General features: G+C 43.7%; 2 protein-coding genes and 1 long non-coding RNA gene across 3 annotated transcripts; 1 reads left to right on the top strand and 2 right to left on the bottom strand.

Annotated features, from left to right (window-relative positions):
* Positions 1-7,349: 7,349 nt before the first annotated feature.
* LOC309379563 lies at positions 7,350-9,767 on the bottom strand. Its single transcript, XR_014172538.1, has 2 exons — positions 8,412-9,767; positions 7,350-8,022 (listed from the first exon to the last, which is right to left on the bottom strand). It is a non-coding gene; the product is annotated as an uncharacterized lncRNA (long non-coding RNA).
* A 185-nt stretch (positions 9,768-9,952) lies between these two features.
* Positions 9,953-12,997, top strand: ATF4 (activating transcription factor 4). Its single transcript, XM_081928805.1, has 3 exons — positions 9,953-10,140; positions 11,505-11,819; positions 12,059-12,997. Exons 2-3 carry the CDS (start codon positions 11,603-11,605, stop codon positions 12,907-12,909), a joined length of 1,068 nt encoding a protein of 355 aa, XP_081784931.1. The 5' UTR covers positions 9,953-10,140; positions 11,505-11,602; the 3' UTR covers positions 12,910-12,997.
* Positions 12,998-15,403: 2,406 nt separating this feature from the next.
* RPS19BP1 (ribosomal protein S19 binding protein 1) lies at positions 15,404-18,996 on the bottom strand. Its single transcript, XM_081928790.1, has 4 exons — positions 18,871-18,996; positions 18,643-18,783; positions 16,872-16,969; positions 15,404-15,947 (listed from the first exon to the last, which is right to left on the bottom strand). Exons 1-4 carry the CDS (start codon positions 18,920-18,922, stop codon positions 15,807-15,809), a joined length of 432 nt encoding a protein of 143 aa, XP_081784916.1. The 5' UTR covers positions 18,923-18,996; the 3' UTR covers positions 15,404-15,806.
* Positions 18,997-19,008: the final 12 nt, after the last annotated feature.

Here is a 19,008-nt window from a genome sequence, read left to right as displayed (position 1 = left end):
GCCTCGTATGCTGTAAAAAATTTAAATAAGATTGTGCTATAGCTTTACATCAACATTTCACCATATGCCTTGTGGAAGTCACTTGGAAATTCCACAAAAGATAGCTGTCATATTACCTTGGTGCAGAGGTTGCAAGAATTGGCTTCTCACACAACTCAGTGTTCAATTTTGTTTTTTAAAGGCGCAATTCCTCAGCAAATTAGAAGTCAAGGTGTGTGTTTGTAAGGAGGAGTTGAGCAGAGAACTTGGAGGTCTTGGCTTTTATGCCTAGCATGGATGCTTGTCCTCCTGTTCTTAAGATCCCTGCTTTTTATTTATAAAATTTCTATCCCACCCTTCCTCTCAAAGGAGCCAAGGGTGGTAACTCCTGCTTCTATCTTCTGTGCCTTCTTCCTGTTTTGGCTTTACCCATCAAATGTGATAATATAAGGTTACCAGATTTTTTTCAAAGAATTCAGGGACACTTTTTTTTTTTTTAAAGAGAAAAGTTATTTTTTTAAAAAAAGTTAAGAACTATCATCTTCTCTTCTGTGACCTCCTCTGGGCCCCGGCCTGCTCTCTTGGAGCACTAGCCGCCATGGAGTAGGCTCGGGTCGGGCCTGGGCTCTGCCATGGGTCCTTGCTCTCCTGGTGCTCTCCTACCTCTCCTCAGCGGTGGCGGCAGTGGTGCAGCAAGGTCATGGCTCCCCTCTTTTTTCTCCTTTCTCTTCTCCCTGCATTGGCTCCGGTGTTTTCATGGCCCTGGAGCGCCACTGGGCAGTCGGCCGGGTGGCCGGGTACTCTCGTTCCCAGCTCGGTTTGGGTTGCAGGGGTGGGGTCAGTGGTTCCCCCAGTTGACGAGCCGGGCATCCCCGGTTCCCCCTCGGCAGTGGCGCCCGCCATTTTGCCTTGCCGGAAGTCCCCATATGATGTGCCGTTGAACCAATCACGCAACATTTATTCCCTAATAAATCTACACTTAAAATATAAATCCAGGGACATTAAATGAAATCCAGGGACATTCTGGGGACAGATTTGTAAATCCAGGGACTGTCCCCGGGAAACAGGGATGTCTGATAATCATGCACATTACTAACTCTGAATATAGAATCGGTGATTTCTTGACATGTAATTTGGAGTTCTTTGGCTATGGAATTCATCCATTAGAATGCTGTGTCCCTTCTAAGTTAGCATTACTATTAAGATATTGGGTTACTGGGAAATGTTTAAAAAATAGAACACAGTTGGCATGGAAGATTTCCCCCATCTCTCCCCACTTAAGATAGTGATATGGAACTCTTTCATTGGGGAAAAATGAAAATGGCTCTCTTTAATTTGAGCTGTACACTGCTGCTATACATTGTGACCTGAATTTATGATAAACATTTGTGAGGTGAGTTCTGTTACTCTGCCACTGACTGCATTGTACATCATGGAGTTAAACTCCCTGAAAACCTCAGGTTTCGTTTTTAACTGTATCCTATACTTTTTGGAAGCAAGACTTATTTAGTTCAATGGGACTTGCTTGCAGGTAAGTGTGCATTGATTTGCAGCCTTAAGCAAGTTTGCAGCTCTTATGATTGGGGCGAATGTGAGCATATGGAGAAACAGTTTGTTGGAGGCTTGTAAGCAATTTAGTAGTCTTTCCTGTCACTGTGGAAAGCAGAGAGAGGAATGTTGCTGCCTTACCAGGCAGTCACCATTCCTATATAATGCCTTACTTCCCCGTAAGGCAACACAAGTTGGGAACCTGCTACAACTATTGCTCCTAAGGTTATTTGATTGGGAAAAAGCAGAAGAGCCAAGGCATCTTAGGACTCTAGCCTTCGTAATCACATCCCCAATGTTGCATGGTATGTTAGGGACCTAAACAGCAGGCATATACAGTATGTAGGCGCTGAAAACTTCAAAATAAGCTGCATTATTCAATTACAATCTGAAAGGCTCCTCTTCAAATAAGCCCATACTCATCCACCCGAAAGGGGACGTGGGTGGTGTTGTGGTCTAAACCACTGAGCCTAGGATTTGCCAATCAGAAGGTTGGCGGTTCGAATCCCCGCAACAGTGAGCTCCCATTGCTCGGTCCCAGCTCCTGCCAACCTAGCAGTTCGAAAGCACACCAAAAAGTGTAAGTAGATAAATAGGTACCGCTCTGGCGGGAAGGGAAATAGTGTTTCCGTGCACTGCTCTGGTTTCCAGAAGCAGCTTAGTCATGCTGGCCACATGTCCCTGAAAAACTGTCTGTGGACAAACACCGGCTCCCTCAGCCAGTAAAGCGAGGTGAGCGCCGCAAGCCCAGAGTCGTCTGCAGCTGGACTTAACTGTCAGGGGTCCTTTATCTTTACCTTTTTACATTCACCCCTTTGGAAAAAAGGATTCCTTACACCTGGTCTATAAGCTACGGTAATCAAGTTACCTGGCCTAGTGAGGGAAAGACTGGCCACCAGGTATGGAATATATGTTTTGAATGCATGATTTATCTTTCATTTTTTGACATCCCTTAAGTTACTGTATCACTATCAAACATCTGTGTGTTCAGCTTTTAACCCCACCCCTTTTCCCCAAATATCACCATCTGCATTGATGGTTCCTTGTGCCATAATTTGGGTAACAACTAAATTTGTTAAGTGGCAACTGGGACAAACTGCTTCCTTCCACCAACCTAAAATCTCCATAATAAATAAAGGAAAACAGTGCTTTTAAAAAACACGGGTTTTTGGTTTTTTTTTGCTTTGATGTTTATATTTCTTGTGTGTTTTTAGTTGTATTTGTTATAATTTATTATGCCTTGGGTCCTGCATTTGGAGAAAGGTGGATTAAAATAAATAAGGGCATTAAATTAAATAGTAAACATTTTTCTGTGCTGTATGTGGGCTGCTGTGTTAACCGTCTAGCAGTGGAGTAATAGCAAAGTATTGGTGCCTTTGGGCCCAGTGAGCTCACTGCAGCACAAGACTCTGCTTACGGTTGTAATTATAATATTTTCATGGTGATTCAGTGAAGAAAAATGAAACATGAAAGAGGGACGTTGTGTAATTCCAAGAATCGCGTGACAATATGGTTGCTCTGACCTAGTGTAGAAATGTACTCAACCATGTGTCCGTAGGTGGAGTAGACTAGCCAAAGGATCCCATTGCAACCCAGTACGACAACAATCGCATCCTTACCTGATCCTTTATTGTGTTTTAAGTAACAAAATTGTAACCCTGTCTGCCCTTTACATTCCAATACTCATTTGCAATTTTGACCTTTTGCTGTATTACTGGTTATGCTTCATGAAGCATATCAGCTTCTAAAGAACGAGATGCAAAACAGGAGCATGTTATTTGTGTTAACTGGCTATAACCGGGCTTTCCATAGGATTTCCCCCTCTGTAGATTAAGGGGAACAATTCTGAGCACTTCTTGCATTTTCTTGAATGTAGCAATACTCCATTCCTGCCCAATGGCCAAATGTGGACTGTAGCAATGGAGTAGATGGTCATCAGAGTCTTACACAACTCTGTCCTGTTGCCCCCACCCAAGTGGAGGGAAGGGCCATGGTTCAGTGACTGAGCATCTGCTTTACATAATGTTAAGGTTCAAACCCAGGCTGCTGCCATTTGGTATGAACTAGGAGAGCAGTAATGTCTACAGGTGCCTAAATTCAATTTATTCAATTGGAAAATGGCTGTAGTTCAGTAGGCGTCATGCTGCCAGGCAAGGCTTACCTTCCCTCTCTTTGTATATAACAGCACAAAGCAAAATCAGTCTTTTGCAGCAACAGAGGTTTATTGAACACAGCACAAACATTCAGCATCCATTCTCACCGTGTAGGTGCTCCCAACTGAGTTCTTCCCACTTCTCTCTGGTTACTTCCGTCTCCTCACCATGTGATCCCTCCACCACTGAGCCTTCGGAGAGGCTACCCTATCCAGACGCCTGGCTCTAGGGCTCATGTGCTGCACACTTTCTAGTGAGGGAGATCCAACCAGCTCCCTCTCTTCTTGATCCTCTCCCCTTGGTTGCTCTTCTCCCAGCTCAACCCAACTGTCAGTTCTCGAACTGTGTCCTTCCACGAACCATTGCTCTAGGTCGATACTATCCTCCTGCTCCAGAGGAACATCAGGATCAGGCCCTTGAGCAGAGGGAGAGGGGGGCTCTCACATTCTTCCTCAGAGCAATACCCATCAGTCTGGTTCCTGACAGTAGGGGAACATCTGCTGTGCATGCAGAAGATCCCTGGATCTTTGTCTGAGTCAGTGCAGCCAATACTGAGCTAGATGGAGCAATGGTCTGACTTGATATAAGGCAGCTTCCTCGGTTTCTAGTATCTGATGCCCCCTCACAAAGGTGCAATTCCTAGAGTTCCCTGTGAATGGGGATTGGTTGTTAAACCACTCTGGAACTACAGCTCTGTGAGGGGAAAAGGAGACTGCTAACAATTCTCAGCACCTTTAACTACAATTTCCAGTAAATTGTAGCACCCTTAACTACAATCGTAGTAAAAATCGCAGTGGCATCATGGTGCTTTAAATGCATGTTGTGAATGTGGCCTTGGTCTTCCACCTTGTAAGGCTAATTCAAGTATGTCTGCAAACATCTCTTATATTCCAACTCCAGATTGTTATAAACTACAGATGGAGGGAACAAATACAGCAGTTCTGGGGAACCTTTTTCAGGCCAAGGGCCACATTCTGTTTTGGGCAACTATCCGAAGGCCACATATCAGTGGTGGGTGGGGCAAGAGTCCAAAGGACATGGAGCAATGAAAGTGAGTTTTGCCTTTTTTACAGTAGGCTAGTTTCTACACACACACTCACACATCCTTCTCTAGCCTCCATCCAGGCAAGCAAGAGGCATCATCAGAGTTCAAGGGCACATCCCATCCTGGGAAAATGCTTAGATTATGAAGCAAGGCCAGGGAGTGATGTGGCCTGGGGAAGAGTCCAGTCCCTGGACCAGAGGTTTCCCATCCCTGAACCAAATTATACTGATTCCTGCTGCCCAACAGTCTCCTTGACTGCGCTGGTAAAGGTGGTCTGGAGCATGGTATTGGAGAACTCCAGGATTATTATTCTGAAAAACTGAATAAAGTTTATTGTCAGCTCAGCACATGGAGCAGGCCATGCCCTCAGTTTGGTATTCTGTGGGAAGGAAGGTCTGGAAACAGGAGTGCTCATAAACCCGCTGTCATTGTTAACTCATTTCCATGGGCAAAACACCCCATGCAGGGTGGGGGATCCACTAGGATTATATACCCCTGGGGATATAGGAAATTCAGTGGAGTCTTGAATGCTGTGGGGGAAATTTCCAGCAACTAGAGCTGGTGGTTTGTTTGTTTGCTGTGAAATGGTGAGATGTGTTGACGTATCAACATGACATTCCATTTTTTTTGTATCTTACATTAGAGAGAAAGAAATTGTTGATTTGTGTGTTTGTAATGCTGGGTATAGATTTTGGGATGCTGTGTTCAATTCCCTCCAATTGCCAGGGGCAAGTCTTTGTCAGTAAGACTAATTATAATAATCCTATAAAGTTGCTGTAAGGCTGAAAAATTGTTACCCACCCAGCTTAGGTACATTAGTTTCTCAGCATAATTCTGAAAGTAATGACATTTCATGCCTAAATAGAAGACAATTCTAAAGTACCAAAATAAGAATTTTGAATGAATTTATTTTTGGCCCAGGGAACAGAAATTTCTTTCTGGAATCTTTCATCGCCACAAATGCTAAGGATTTATTTCCTTTGTAATGCTAGGGCAAGCCAGTTCTTTTTATTTAACTTGTGCCTTTTGTTCAGCTCCACAATGAGCTCTTTCATTGAGATTTATTATCTCTGGGGGGGGGGGTAGAGGTTAAGGTTTACATTTAATTTCCATTGATTTAACTATGATTAGAATGACCTTTTCATTTTCACTTAAAAAGGCATTCACTAAAGCAGGGAGGGGAATGATATGAGATCGTTTACAGCAGCCAGTCAGCACCCTGTGATGATGTCCACCCATTTGCCCAGCCAATCAGACATGCAGCAGCTGCATCCCCCTTTATGAACTGAAAGCAGAGTTTCCTAGATTTCCGCAGTACTGAAGTGCTTTAGGGGATTCTTCTTTGGCAGAGAGCAAATGACAAAACTAAAGTAGGATTTTGTGGTTTTAGCATCCTGAATGTTAAAATATTTTCCTATCTGAGGAACTATACTTACGGTATTTAATTCAATGGTTGTTAAAGCCTAATACAGTAAGTTCTGTTGCTGTCATTTTCAAAACCAGCAGAAGTAAATAAGCCAAGTATTGCTAATGTGCACCAGTGGATTCTTCAGCTACGTTTGCATTCCCCACCCCTTTCACAGAACAGCTGCACACACACAAATCTAGTTAAGGCCATGGGGCTGAACAAACACAGATACACTTGCACCATCAAAATCAATGTGACTGGGGGCTGGTTGTAAAAATGAGTGTTTTGGCCTAGTGAAATCTATTTTTGCACATATGTAAAATTAGCCTACATGTAATCTATCTTCAATAACCAAACTAAATTTGTAAAAAAGAAAGAAAAAGAAAGGAGGTCTCCCCTTTATCACATACACAGCCCAACAGGACAATGACAATAATCCACCAACAACATACAAATCAATATGGCTAACCTGATTCAAATCACCCACCCACCTCACTCACACACGAAAACAAAGATCACCACAGCCAATCACAAGCAAACAATCACACCCTAGGCCAACCCCAACCTCTCTCACCACCAAAGGAACACAAGTGAACACAAGCAACGCTGACACCAAACTCTACATACATTAAACATAATAGAAACACCGCCACCCGACCCCACCCCCATCCATCTTCCCTCTCTCCACCCCCTTTCTTTTTTCTTTCTTTTTTCTTCTCCCCCTAATGCCTCAACAAATGAAACAGATTTGTGAAAACGCTACGTGGAAGAAGAAGAAAAAAAAATACGAGGCACTACACTTCTGTAAAACAAGAAAATCCTTAATAAAAATATTTTTTTAAAAAAAAGAAAGGAGGTAATCTAATGTATTTGCCAAATGCACATATTTGGTGCAATGCAGTGCTAAATCAATTTTTTTAAAAAAAACTTTATCACTTGTGACCCTGAGGGGCATGGTTGTTGCTTTTTAAATACAGTAACAGATTGACCTGCATCAGTCAATAAAATCTTGTACGACCTTTTAAGCAAACAGGAGAACTGCTACTCTGTCAATGGAAAACACTGGTGCTGACGTGTCCACCTAGTGATTATTTTCCCCCTCATCAGTCTTGGGAAATGAAGTTCCTTTTACTATATCCTGTTGAAGATTTTATTTTGAAAAGAGGAAACAGAAGCTGAACAACGCTTATCTTAAAGAAGGAGACAATAAGGTGTATGTGTTAGAACTGGTTTATTTTTAACTAGCAACATAACCTCATGGGCTTCATATTCCCAACCAACACACAGGTTGAAGTAGCACTGGACAGGCTAAAAAGTCCAATTGTGAACACTCTTCATTTGTGAACTTGTTAATTTTGAAACACTAAAGCTTTTAGGCGCTACATAGCTTTGAGACAAGTTGTGTATAGTATTAACAGTACAACAAAATTACAAAAATTACCTGGCCTTCAAAGCACTGCATCCAACATAAGTAATGTATTAGCTATTTGTAAATTTATATGGATGGAATTGCAACAGTAACAACAGCCAGTTCAAGTAAAGAGTTTTCCATTCATACATACTTTGTTAGTATCTTTTTGAAAATGACAGTAAATACAGCATCATATTTAGCAGAAATCAGCAACTACTGCAAGTATTCTGTGACTATGTCTTTCCTTAGCTAACCATTATTGCTGCGCAGCTGAGTCCAGTGCTTGCTTGGTAGCTGCAGCATTGCTTTATTTATGAGAAAAAAATGGACGCCACAATGGAATTGAGATAAAGATTTGTTGGACCAAAACTTAATCAGCACAATTATGACACTCGCTATATGACCTTGAAGCTAGCCTGCCTCACAGGGACGTTGTGCAGATAAAATGGGATGACTCCACGTACATTGCCTTCAGTCTCTTCGAGAGAGAAAAGACAGAATACAAATGAGATCAATAAGAAAATGCAGCAGAGGTCACAGAGCTGTGCACTTTATACTACAAATCATGATTAATCCTTCTATTGTGAATGCCTTAGTACACAGATAAGTGTAGTTTTTTCATTTTGCAAAAAAGAAAATCCCAAAGACTTCCCTTTCCCTCGCTTTTCATTTGTTGTTAGAAACAATTGTGCTTTTATTGATTCAGGGCTACCAGACCACACATGAACTTTCATGTTGATTCCCGTCATGAGGGAAGGAGGAAGAAAAAGTTGTGAATCACCCAGAGATACTGGCAGAAGAAAGGAAGTGGATTACCCAACACGAAGGGGGTCAAGCTACATGTTATGTTATTTTTAAAAACCATACCCTATGCTTAGCATTGAGGCAGTTATTCTGCAGGAAAAGAAGCCGAGTGGAGAGGGAAGGAAAAGGTGGCCAAATAATTTATGCCATCTGCACCAGATGCTGGAAAGGATGGGGGGGTTCCCCAACTTAGAAAGCACCCCAGAACACATACACCCCAGCGGCACCATCTCTTCTACGCGCTCCAGTTTTGGGGAGGACAGAAACGTGCATGGCAAGGGCAAAGAGCAGCTCCTTACACCCTTCCCTCTCTCGCTTATCGTCCCTGGGTGCAGAGAAGAGGACTGGGCCTACGGTGCTACCTAGAAAAACGTGCGAGCACCGACCAAGGCATAGCGATCTCATCCTTTTACCCTCCCGAGAGCTCAGAGGCGCGGATCCAGTCCAGCGCACCAGATACTCCTCGCTATGCGGCCCTGAGAGGCAGGCAGGCAGGCAAGTGCGAGTCAGCATGGGCGGCTGCTGCTGCTGCCTGAAGGCTCATCTCCCCCCCACGCCCCCCGAAGGCTTTATGTCCACTCTGTGGGCAGCTTGGCCATCTTGAGGGAAAAGCAGCTGCGTTACACTCAATTCTTATCTCTTTCATAGTGCATTAGGGTGGGGAGCGATTAGGCTCGCCAGGCGCCATCTGCACCCCAGCACAGCCAGGAAAGGGAGAGGGAGAGGCGGTTACTGCGCCTTATAGGGCTCCTGCGGACGGAGCTCCACAAATGTCACGCCAGTTCCAGGGGAGCAGCCATGTTTAGTCTCTTGCCACACCGACCAAACATGGCAGCCGTTCTGGAAAAGGGGGAAGGAAAAGGATGGCAAAGAAGATGGAACAAATTTCCTTTTCTATATCCACATTCCAAAAGAAGGGAGAGGCAAGCAGCAGCAGCGCATTAAGAAACACGCAGGACGGGGACAACGAAAGGACGTTTGCGCCGTCCTCCAACCTGAGGCGGTTGAATTTTTAATGCGCGCGTGCGAAACAGAAAATAATTCTGCCTCCCTCCCACCCCTCAACTGCCTTTCGGAACCCATTGACGCCCTTCCCGCTCTAAGCCAATGACGGTTTACAGTACACGTGGACAGGCGCTGTCAGCCAATCGGGTGTTTCTATGTTCACGTGCTATCTCGAGTTCGGGACACCATCTGCTCCAGCCAGTCGCCTTCCCACTGCTCCAAGGAAGCCAATAGGAAGCCAGCCAGCCGTTTCTGCGTCACGCGGTCTGACCTTAATTGAGAGCCTGGAGAGCGGCATTAGAGTAAAATAGCACAGTGTAGTACCTGAAAACCTTCCGCTGACTTTTGAGAAGGGGCAGGCAGATCCAGTCGCCAAGCCCCGCGAACTGTACGTTTGGCCCCTAGAGTCCTGCAGAGTGCCCTCTGAGAAAATCCAGTTCTTTGAACGAAGTTATTTTAACTCTGGAAACGGTTGGTGGAAGGATCCTGTTGGAGTGATTGCTCTTCGAGGGGCGCGTCCTGCCGGATCTTGTTGCATATAAATACGGAAAGCGCGGGCGGCGCAGCCTCATTGTCTGACTGTAGAATTAAGTGTGTAGTCTGCTGTTGTGTGTCGCTGTCCGGGGCGCAGCTCAAACGCGGCGTCGAAGCGAGGGGGTGATTTTTGCTACCGCAGCCGCCGCCATGGCATGGTAGGTGCGGCAGTGCAAGCGGCGGCATCGGCCATTGCAGAGGCGCAGCAGCATCGGCCGCGGCCTCGGCATCTCCAGGCATCTGCAACCATGGCGTGAGTATCGAGGAGGAACAAAACGGGACGATCGCCTCATTCTTCCGAAGGAGGGGGCGACGAGAACCATCTTTAAACATAAGACAGTAGTGGGCGGCGGCGGGGGAGCTCATAGACTCATCTCACGGGATTAAAAGCCCCGGGGTGTAATTAGCAGCGTTTTACGCTCCGCTTCCCCCACTGGGAAAGGGTCGCGCCTTGACATATGCTTTTGTGGGCGGGGCATGAAGTGGGGGATAAGGTGACATTGTAGAAATACCATAGTTCGTCCTCCCAAAATAAAGATCTACCTTGGAAGTGGAAAGGAGATCAGAGGGTGGGGCAAGGCTTCCCTTGGAGAGAAAAAGGATGGGAGAGGTTTGTTTGTCCAAAGTGGAGGATGATTTAATGAGCCTCTGGGCTTCCCAGGGTAATTAAAGTGATTTCCCTTCATAGCTAAGCAAATGCTCATGAGATCTGAACTATTGACAGATCTGTGCTGTGTCTTCCCTTCCTATATAGACCAAAGATGGCATTTAAGGTAAATTTGCTGTGGCTTTCATGAGCCAAACAGCTGTGGTTTATTAGTACCTATTTGCCAGGCAACTGGTAAAGCTTTTCTCAACATACAATGATGGGCAAAAGGAGCAGCTCTAATTTTTAATTTTGCTGGGCCCAAGACACTTAAAAGGAGAAAAATGCTGGCTTTCCCTAGCTTCAGATCTGACTGACTGTTTTGGATTGGTGCCATATGGAGCTTTCCAAGAAAGGGTGGGGATTTCAGATGGCTCCCTGTCACCTTGAAATAAGTTTTGTGTATATCTATTTGTGGAAAGTGTTACCCTTTTTTGATCACTGAATGTGAATTCAAACTATTTGGCACCCCCTTATATTGCTGCTTCTCAGCCTTGATTAGAAAAATGCCAGGATACCAGGAGTAATCGACCCTTCATGGAACGTGGCAGGACACAAAATGGCTCCCTATTTATAGGGTGGGGACATGCACAGCAGGCAGATCATGAAATGGCTGCAGCTGTTGCCTTTGACGCTTGTGAATGCATGAATCAGACCAGGAAAAGTGGTGGGTGGAGCTGAAACTGTGGCTGTGACCATATATGGTTGGGAGGAAACCCAAGCAGGCTGCCTTGCAGAAGTGAGAACATTTTCCACAAATCCTAGTTGGCGCTATTGTACAATAGTGCTTTGTTGGTATTCATTAGAACTCTCTTGGATAGGATCCAGATACAGTGTCCAAAACTGGAATCATGGGGTGCTGTTGTTGCAGTAATGTACTTTTTTTCGTCTTTTCCCTCTCAAGGGATAACCTGAATTCAACATCAATGGACAACTTTATAATGACAACAAAAATTGCTTGTGTCTTTCAGGTTTTTCAAGCCATCAGACAGCAGCTTTGCTGTATTCGACAAAGAAACCATCTATTTGTCCACGCTTTTTGACGACAAAGTACTAAAATCTGACCAAAATGAGCTTCTCAAACACAGAGATGTTGTTGGGGGATTTTCTGTCCCCCTTCAACCAGCCGTGTTTGGTGGCTGAGGAGGGCCTGGGCCTCCTAGATGACTACCTGGAGGTGGCCAAGAACCTCAGTTCGCATGGGTTCTCCAGCGACAAGGCTAAAGTGGGCTCTTCCGAATGGCTGGCTGTGGATAGTTCGAACAATGCCACAGACAACAGCCAGGGTAAGACACAGACTAAGACGTATTCTGAAAACGGGTGGCCTGGCTGAATTATAGTTCTATGTAGTAAATGTGTGGCATTCTTAATAAGATTAAAGAGCTGAGCTGATATGAGTGCTAGCAACATCATCTAAATATGTTAAATGAGCACAGGAAAGGAGAGAAAAAAACACTTTTTTAAAACCCTCATTTATAAAGTTCATTGTTTTCTTTTTCTAAAAAAAATGTCATTTCTTTAACAGAGGATGCCTTCTCTGGCATGGATTGGATGGTGGAGAAGATGGATTTGAAGGAATTTGACTTCGATGCACTGTTGGGTATCGATGATCTGGAAGCCACCGTCTCCCCAGATGAGCTCATGGCCACGTTGGAGGACACGTGTGATCTATTTGACCCTCCTGTCCAAGAAATTCCCAACAAAGAAACTCCACTGATAACAGAATTAATTATTCATTCTCCTAAGTCTCCCTCTGGGGCAGACCAGGTGGCCCCACTGGCCCCCTTGTTTCCATTTCCCCTCACTCCAGAGTCAGTGATTTCCACTACAGACCATTCTTTCAGTTTAGAATTAGGCAGTGAAGTAGATGTTCTTGAAGGAGACAAGAAAACTGAAGCCCATATCTTAGTAGTGGTGATTCCAAAGTGTGAAAAAGAGGATGAAGCTCACTCAGACAATGATAGTGGAATATGCATGAGTCCAGAATCTTACCTGGGGTCTCCCCAGCAAAGCCCCACCACTTCTGTTAATTCCCTCAGTGATTGTCAATCAGTCACAGTCTTGCATGATAGCCCTGTGAGGTCCAAACCTTATGATCATCCTGCAGATAAGGTAGTGTCAGTAAAGATGAAAGGAGAAAAGAGAGTAGATAAGAAACTGAAGAAGATGGAGCAAAACAAGACTGCAGCTACACGCTATCGACAGAAGAAAAGGTTAGAGCAGGAGGCCTTATCAGGAGAGTGTAGAGAACTAGAGCAGAAAAATGAAACACTGAGGGAAAAGGCAGATTCCCTGAGCAAAGAAATTCAGTATTTGAAAGATCTAATTGAAGAGGTCCGGAAGGCCAAGGGTAAAAAAGTTAAAGTCCCAGAATAGGGTAGTCAAGGGTATATGTTACATGCATGTATATAAGAGCTTAGTACAATGAGCTGTGTATTGTTGCTTAATAAATTATTTTCTAGTACACATTTGTCTTGTGTCTTGCAAATGGAGGTTTTACTTACAGCAGGCTTGGTCTGCAGATTTTAATAAAATTCAAAAAGAATAAAAATAGAGAGGTCTGGATTATGCTGGTGAGGGGGGAACCTGGCAACTCCATTTGATAAGGCTTAAAAAATGGGATAGAGCACTTTTGGTAGTATTTATCTCCAAGCTAGTTATGTGTGCATATTTTCATATATATCGGTACAACCAATAAATAGTTCTAAGTTTAATGATCCAAAGGCCTTTATTCTCAAAAGCAACCTTAATAGCAGTTTTACTCTGCTATGTACTTGGGGGGGGGTGTCATTTGGTTAGATAACAGTTGACAAAAGTCCATCAAGGGAGCAAGAGCTAGTTCTATGAGGTTTTTTTTTTTAAAAAATTTGGTTACGGTAATTTGTCAGACATCTTTGGCTGTTTGCAGACAAGGTTTTGAAACGCCATGTTGCAAGAAAAATGCATAAAGAATTGAAATGATAGCATTTCTGTAAAGTGTGACTACACCCTGGGCTGGGGGGGGGGGAAGAGAAAGAAAAGGAAGTTAACTAAGAATATCCACACTGAAGAACACTTGACAGCAAGACAGCTTCATCTGCCTCCTACATTGGTGGAGATGCTTTTTCCCTTAATATTCTGAAGAAGCTTTCAACAGCCTAACAATTTAGCAATCAGCAAAAGCTATGCACCTATAGCCTTTGACATCCACAGTAGATTTACTGGCAGAGTGCTGTTGCCACATTTTGGTAAAGTTACTGCGCCATCTAGCAGATTTTGCCAAGTAATTTAAACCCAAATTGATTAAGATGAGGTGGAGAAAATATTTAAAATATTTTCACATAATTGGGGCAGAGGGGTATTTCCACTAGTAAAGACATATTTGACTTATCTGGCATGAGTTCAGCAGTCTTAGAAATTGCACTGGCGATTTTGGTGCACTTGGAGTGATGCACTGAAAAGTTCAATACAGATGACAATTTTTTTTTAAATGGGCCAGAATGGGGGCTTGGCAGCTGCCCAAGGCTGCTAGGTGCAGATGGCGACTCTTAAAATGAATTTGCACAATAACTGAACAATTGGCTCACTGAGGGAGAGCTGTGGTCCTTACACCATCAGCCATAGGGAGCATGGCCAAAGCTCTGGGATTATGAAAGTTTCAAACAACAGCTGGAGAGCAGTGGCTTTCCCATCTCATTTTGGGGAGACTAACATGCTAGGGTTTTGCAGAAACTGCAAAATTAAGAAATAATTTAAATAGTTCACAAGCTGCTGAACATTTGCACCATCAGCTACCCTCCAACACTATTGGCTCCCAGCCCAACTTGGTCCAAGTATACTGAGCACTTTAAATGACAATTGTATTATTTATTAAATTTGTCTACTGTCCTTCCCCTGAAGATCAATGTCTTACAAAAAGAAAATTACATACAAAAGCAAAACAAACCAATAACCCCACTCCCATAGACACATTTAAAAGGGCATATAGGATGTTAAATCAGTCAGGCCTGGTTAAAGAGGATCATTTCTGCCAGGGGTCCAAAGGTGTGTAATAAAGGTGCTAGCCAAACGTCCCCGAGAGCATTCCACAAATGGAGCCACTGCAGAAATGGCCCACTCCTGTGTTGCTGCCACCCAGACCTCTTGAGGCACACAAAGAAGGTCCTCCGATGACGATCATACAGTCTGGGTCGGTTCATATGGTGGCAGGCAGTCCTCAGCAGTTCAAAGCTTAATATGTAAAAAAACCCCACTTTGAATAGAGCCTGGAAACTCATCAACAGGCAATTCAGGATTGGTGTAATCTGCTCAAACCCTCTTGTCCTGGTTAGCAACCTGGCTACTGAGTTCTGCACCAGCTGGAGTTTCTTAACTGTCTACAGAGGCAGCCCTATGTATAGCACACTGCAGTAATCGCCCAGAGTGGGGCCACACAGTCTGATGAGCTGCGTATAAGAAATGTTACTACTACTACTACTATGACCCTAGAGGTTACCAGAGCACAGGTGGCAGAAGTTAGGCTATCTCTATCCAGATAGGGGCGTGGCTGGGTCACCTGTCGAAGCTGATGGAAGGCACTTCGCTCCACTGAGACCACTTGGGCCTCAAGCGACAGCAAAGGATCCAGAAGTGCCCCCAAGCTACTTGCCCTCAAGCTACTGTAAGAGCACAAGTTACGCTATACCATAAATACCTACCTTGTAAGCCTCAAGAATCATTTTCAGAAACTGTCAACTAGAGACCCTTTTCACTTACTAACAGAAGCAGTGTTACTACAGCCTCACACTGAATACAGAAACCTAAGATGCTTTAGAGAGATGATCACTTGGGGTACGAAGCACAACTGTATATATGCTGTAATTTCTTTGCAAGAAGGACGAAAATGCAAGTGTAACAATAAAATACACATTTATGTTTTCCTAGTGGCATTGCTGCAAAAGGAAATGTATTTAATTCCCACACTTTTAGCGAATTCCCCTTGCCCCAACATTTGCATTCAATTTGTCTCTCAGGCCTCTTAACTATTTGGGGGTGGGGGATGATTGGTTCCAGCCAGCATTTTCTCATACTGCTGCAAAAAGTATTAGAGAGGTAGAAGTCCCAAAGTAGGTTATTCCTAGGAACAATGTTTTCTTGGTAAGAAAGAGCAGACATCCTGCATGAGAGGACTGAACAAGTTAGATGTAAAGGTGCTTCAGCTCCCTATAGTAAAGTTCTGCTCCCAATTGCTTATAAAAAGGAAGTATCCTAATCTTTGATGTTTTCTCCATAACCAGGAGACAGTGCTGTTTTCGTCAGACTGCTCCAGTTCCCCCAAAATATTCTCTCTCAAATTTCTGGAAGTCTTCCTCGGTGAAAACAGTGCCTTCGGGCTTCTTTTTCTCCTCCTCTTGACGGCGGTCTCTGGCTTTCCTGCCTCTATTTTGGGCCAAAACCTTCAGACACAAAACAAAGGGAAACGAGAAGTTACAGCTTTCTATTATTGCAAAACTACTTACAGTTCTCAAATCTCAATTTATCTTCCAGCTCAAACAATCATCTGAGCACAGACTGCTGACACACTGTTCAAATAGAGCCAAGTCTAGGCTCTGGTTCAAAATAATTTAAGGAAATTCAGTCCAACAAGGCTACGCTCTGCATTGCTGCATACCAATACTAAAATTAAATCATGGTCCAATTTCAAAAGCAACTGCCTCTTCCTTTTGGGAAGAAAAGGACCCATGCAAGGTGAGAATAATAATAAAAAAAACTTGAGTCAAAAAGTCTGCTTTACAGTCTAGTAGAAATCATTTTAGGAATTCCCCAGACGGTTTAAAAATATATTTTTAATGTATTAAGACAAATATTTACCATTTGATAAGAATGGCAGAGCAAGAAGCAATAGGAATTAGACGGTAAGTGGAAAAATGCAAGTTCTTTCTCAAGATGCCCTGACCTTAGGAACACAGAAAGCTGGCTTACACAGAGTCAGACCATTGGTCCATGTAGCTCAATACTGTCCACACTGACTGGTAGTTTCTGGCCAGGAATATCCCCAGTCCCATCTGGAGACTGAATCTGGGACTTTTTGCATGCAAAACTGATGCTCTGCAACTGAGCTACAGCTCTTCCTTTTGAGACATCATTTCAACTGATACTTTACAGGTATAGAAATTTGTTAGTTTTTCTTACACAACATATGGCACATAGAACCCATATTTCAGGCAAACTTTATCAACTCAATTTCTATTAAAGAAACATTATTGTTAGGGGGTGTGACAAGGCACAAGGCAGGAAAAACAAATTTGCAGCGGCAGCACATTCCTCACCCCTGCCTCCAAGTAAACTATGGAATCTAATGAACAGAGTAGAAGGCTCACCTTCTGAGTGATGGTGCTGTCTGTCATGAAATGGCTACTCGTCATGTACTTCACATTTTCCTGAAAATGGTCAACAGCTTGATGTTTCGTATACTCCTCTGGGAAGGTTAAGAAAATAATTGTTAGTAAGATGCAACAGATACAGCGAGATGTAACATGCTGCTATGACTGATACTTTCTTTCATGTACGGCATGGACATTGCCACTACGGCCCAGATTTATTGATTTTTTTAATTGCCCATCATATAGTATAGCACAGGTTATAGATCTAAAAGTACAGATAAAACCGGTAAGGTGGTATTTCATTGGATCAACTAGGACCATGCGTGGGGCATGTGTTAATTCCCAATGTGGAGAGCAAAATTATTTACTAAAGTGAATACTGCAGTCACTTCAAGGTAGATAATAGGCCAATCACAAAACCTTCCAGATCTTAATTATAATACAGTACATTGAGAAGCCCAAGGAAGTGGGGAAGTGATGGTAGTAGAGAGATTCATGTCTATACAAATACACAAATCGGGTCATTAAGCAACTAATGGATACAAAACAAGGACAGATGCCTGGGCATGTGTTATTACAGTCTTGCAGAATGTTCCTGCATGTCATTCACAATTCTCCATGTGCACAGAGTTTTTTAAAGCAGCTCCAGCTGGGGCAAAAGTCAGTTTGTCTTTTCGGTTTCCTTTTGAATTCCTAATCTGCAAACCATCTGAGGACCTCAAGGACTGCCTTTCTCCATATGAACTGACATAGACCCTGCACTCATCACCAGTGATTTACAAAACATATATTTAAGCAAAACATTTTGGTTTCCATATTCCTTAGTTCCTTTGATGTGAACAGAGGGTACTGTAGGTGAGGTAATATTCAGATAATTAAGGCCTCTCTGGCTGATCCATAATTGCAACAGAAATGTCATTTGCTCTAGAAAAAACTCAAAATGCCTGGGTATATATACTTGGAGATATATCTATATATTTGATACAGGATCTCATTGAAGAAACACAGAGAACATGCCAATGGCCCATCTAGTCCAGGATCCTGTTCTCACAGTTGCTAACCAGATGCTTACATGAAGTTAGTAAACAGGATATGAGCAGAATAGCACTCTCCCCACCTGTGATTCCTAGCAACCGGTATTCAGAAGCACACCGCCTCCCACAGAGGAGGGAAACATAACCATCATGGCTAGTAGCTACTGATAGCCTTATGCTTCATGAATGTGTCTATTCTTTTAGCACCACTCAAATTGGTAGACATCACTACCTTCTGTAGGAATGAATTTTGTCGTTTATACATTCTTTTGTTTCTCCTGAATTTTCCAACATTCAACTTGGTTGGATTGCACTCAAGTTCCAGTATTATGCAGGAGAAAAACATTTTTTCTACCCACCTTCCCCACACCAAGCATAGTTTAATGCACCTGGATGCATATCTCCTGGTATTCGCCTTCTCTCTAAACTAAAAAGCCTCAACCTGGAGGAGAATAACAGGCATCACTCGACAACAGCCACACTCCCTCCTGTTCTGAAACTGCCACCTCGGCTGCAGCATCTGATACACATAAGAACAGCTGAAGAAGGAGGAAAGTCAAAGCGGTTCGCTTTAAAACTTGAGCATCTCTGCTGTTCGTCATCGTAATAAACATAAGGTTTCAGTGATTAACTGCATCCTCCCGGGATTCAGAGCAAGCTTGCCTTAAGGGTTTTGCTTTGATTGGTAAAAAACCTATGGGTGGATTCGAAGATAATGGCTCCTCGGCGCTCACCTAACGCGGACTTGATGACTTTGCCCTTGACTGTCGCCTTCTCCTTTTGGGGCCGAGAGAGCTTCTTTTTCCTCGCCCTCGCCAGCGACTGCTTGTTGGGTGGGCTGGTGGTGGCTGCCCTCTTGGGCCGGGGAGCGGACGCTGTCCAGAGGAAGAGAAAAAGCCTATTAGAGTAAAGAACGAACGGGTTTCATCCCTTTCCCTTAGTCCCCCGCTGCCTTACACTACCTCCCGCCGTCTCCAGCAACTCCAGACCCTTCCTCAGCAAGGAGGCTGACATGTTGCCTCGCTTCTCCCACGTGAAATGCCCTTCTTCCTGTCTCGCCTCTATGGTACTACTGTCTATGATGAACGCACTTCCGTGTT

Source organism: Podarcis melisellensis, assembly GCF_964234715.1.
Source record: "Podarcis melisellensis genome assembly, chromosome: 10".
NCBI lineage: Eukaryota > Metazoa > Chordata > Lepidosauria > Squamata > Lacertidae > Podarcis > Podarcis melisellensis.
The sequence above is the reverse complement of the archived record's forward strand: the minus strand, read 5'-3'. Positions and strand labels throughout refer to the sequence as shown.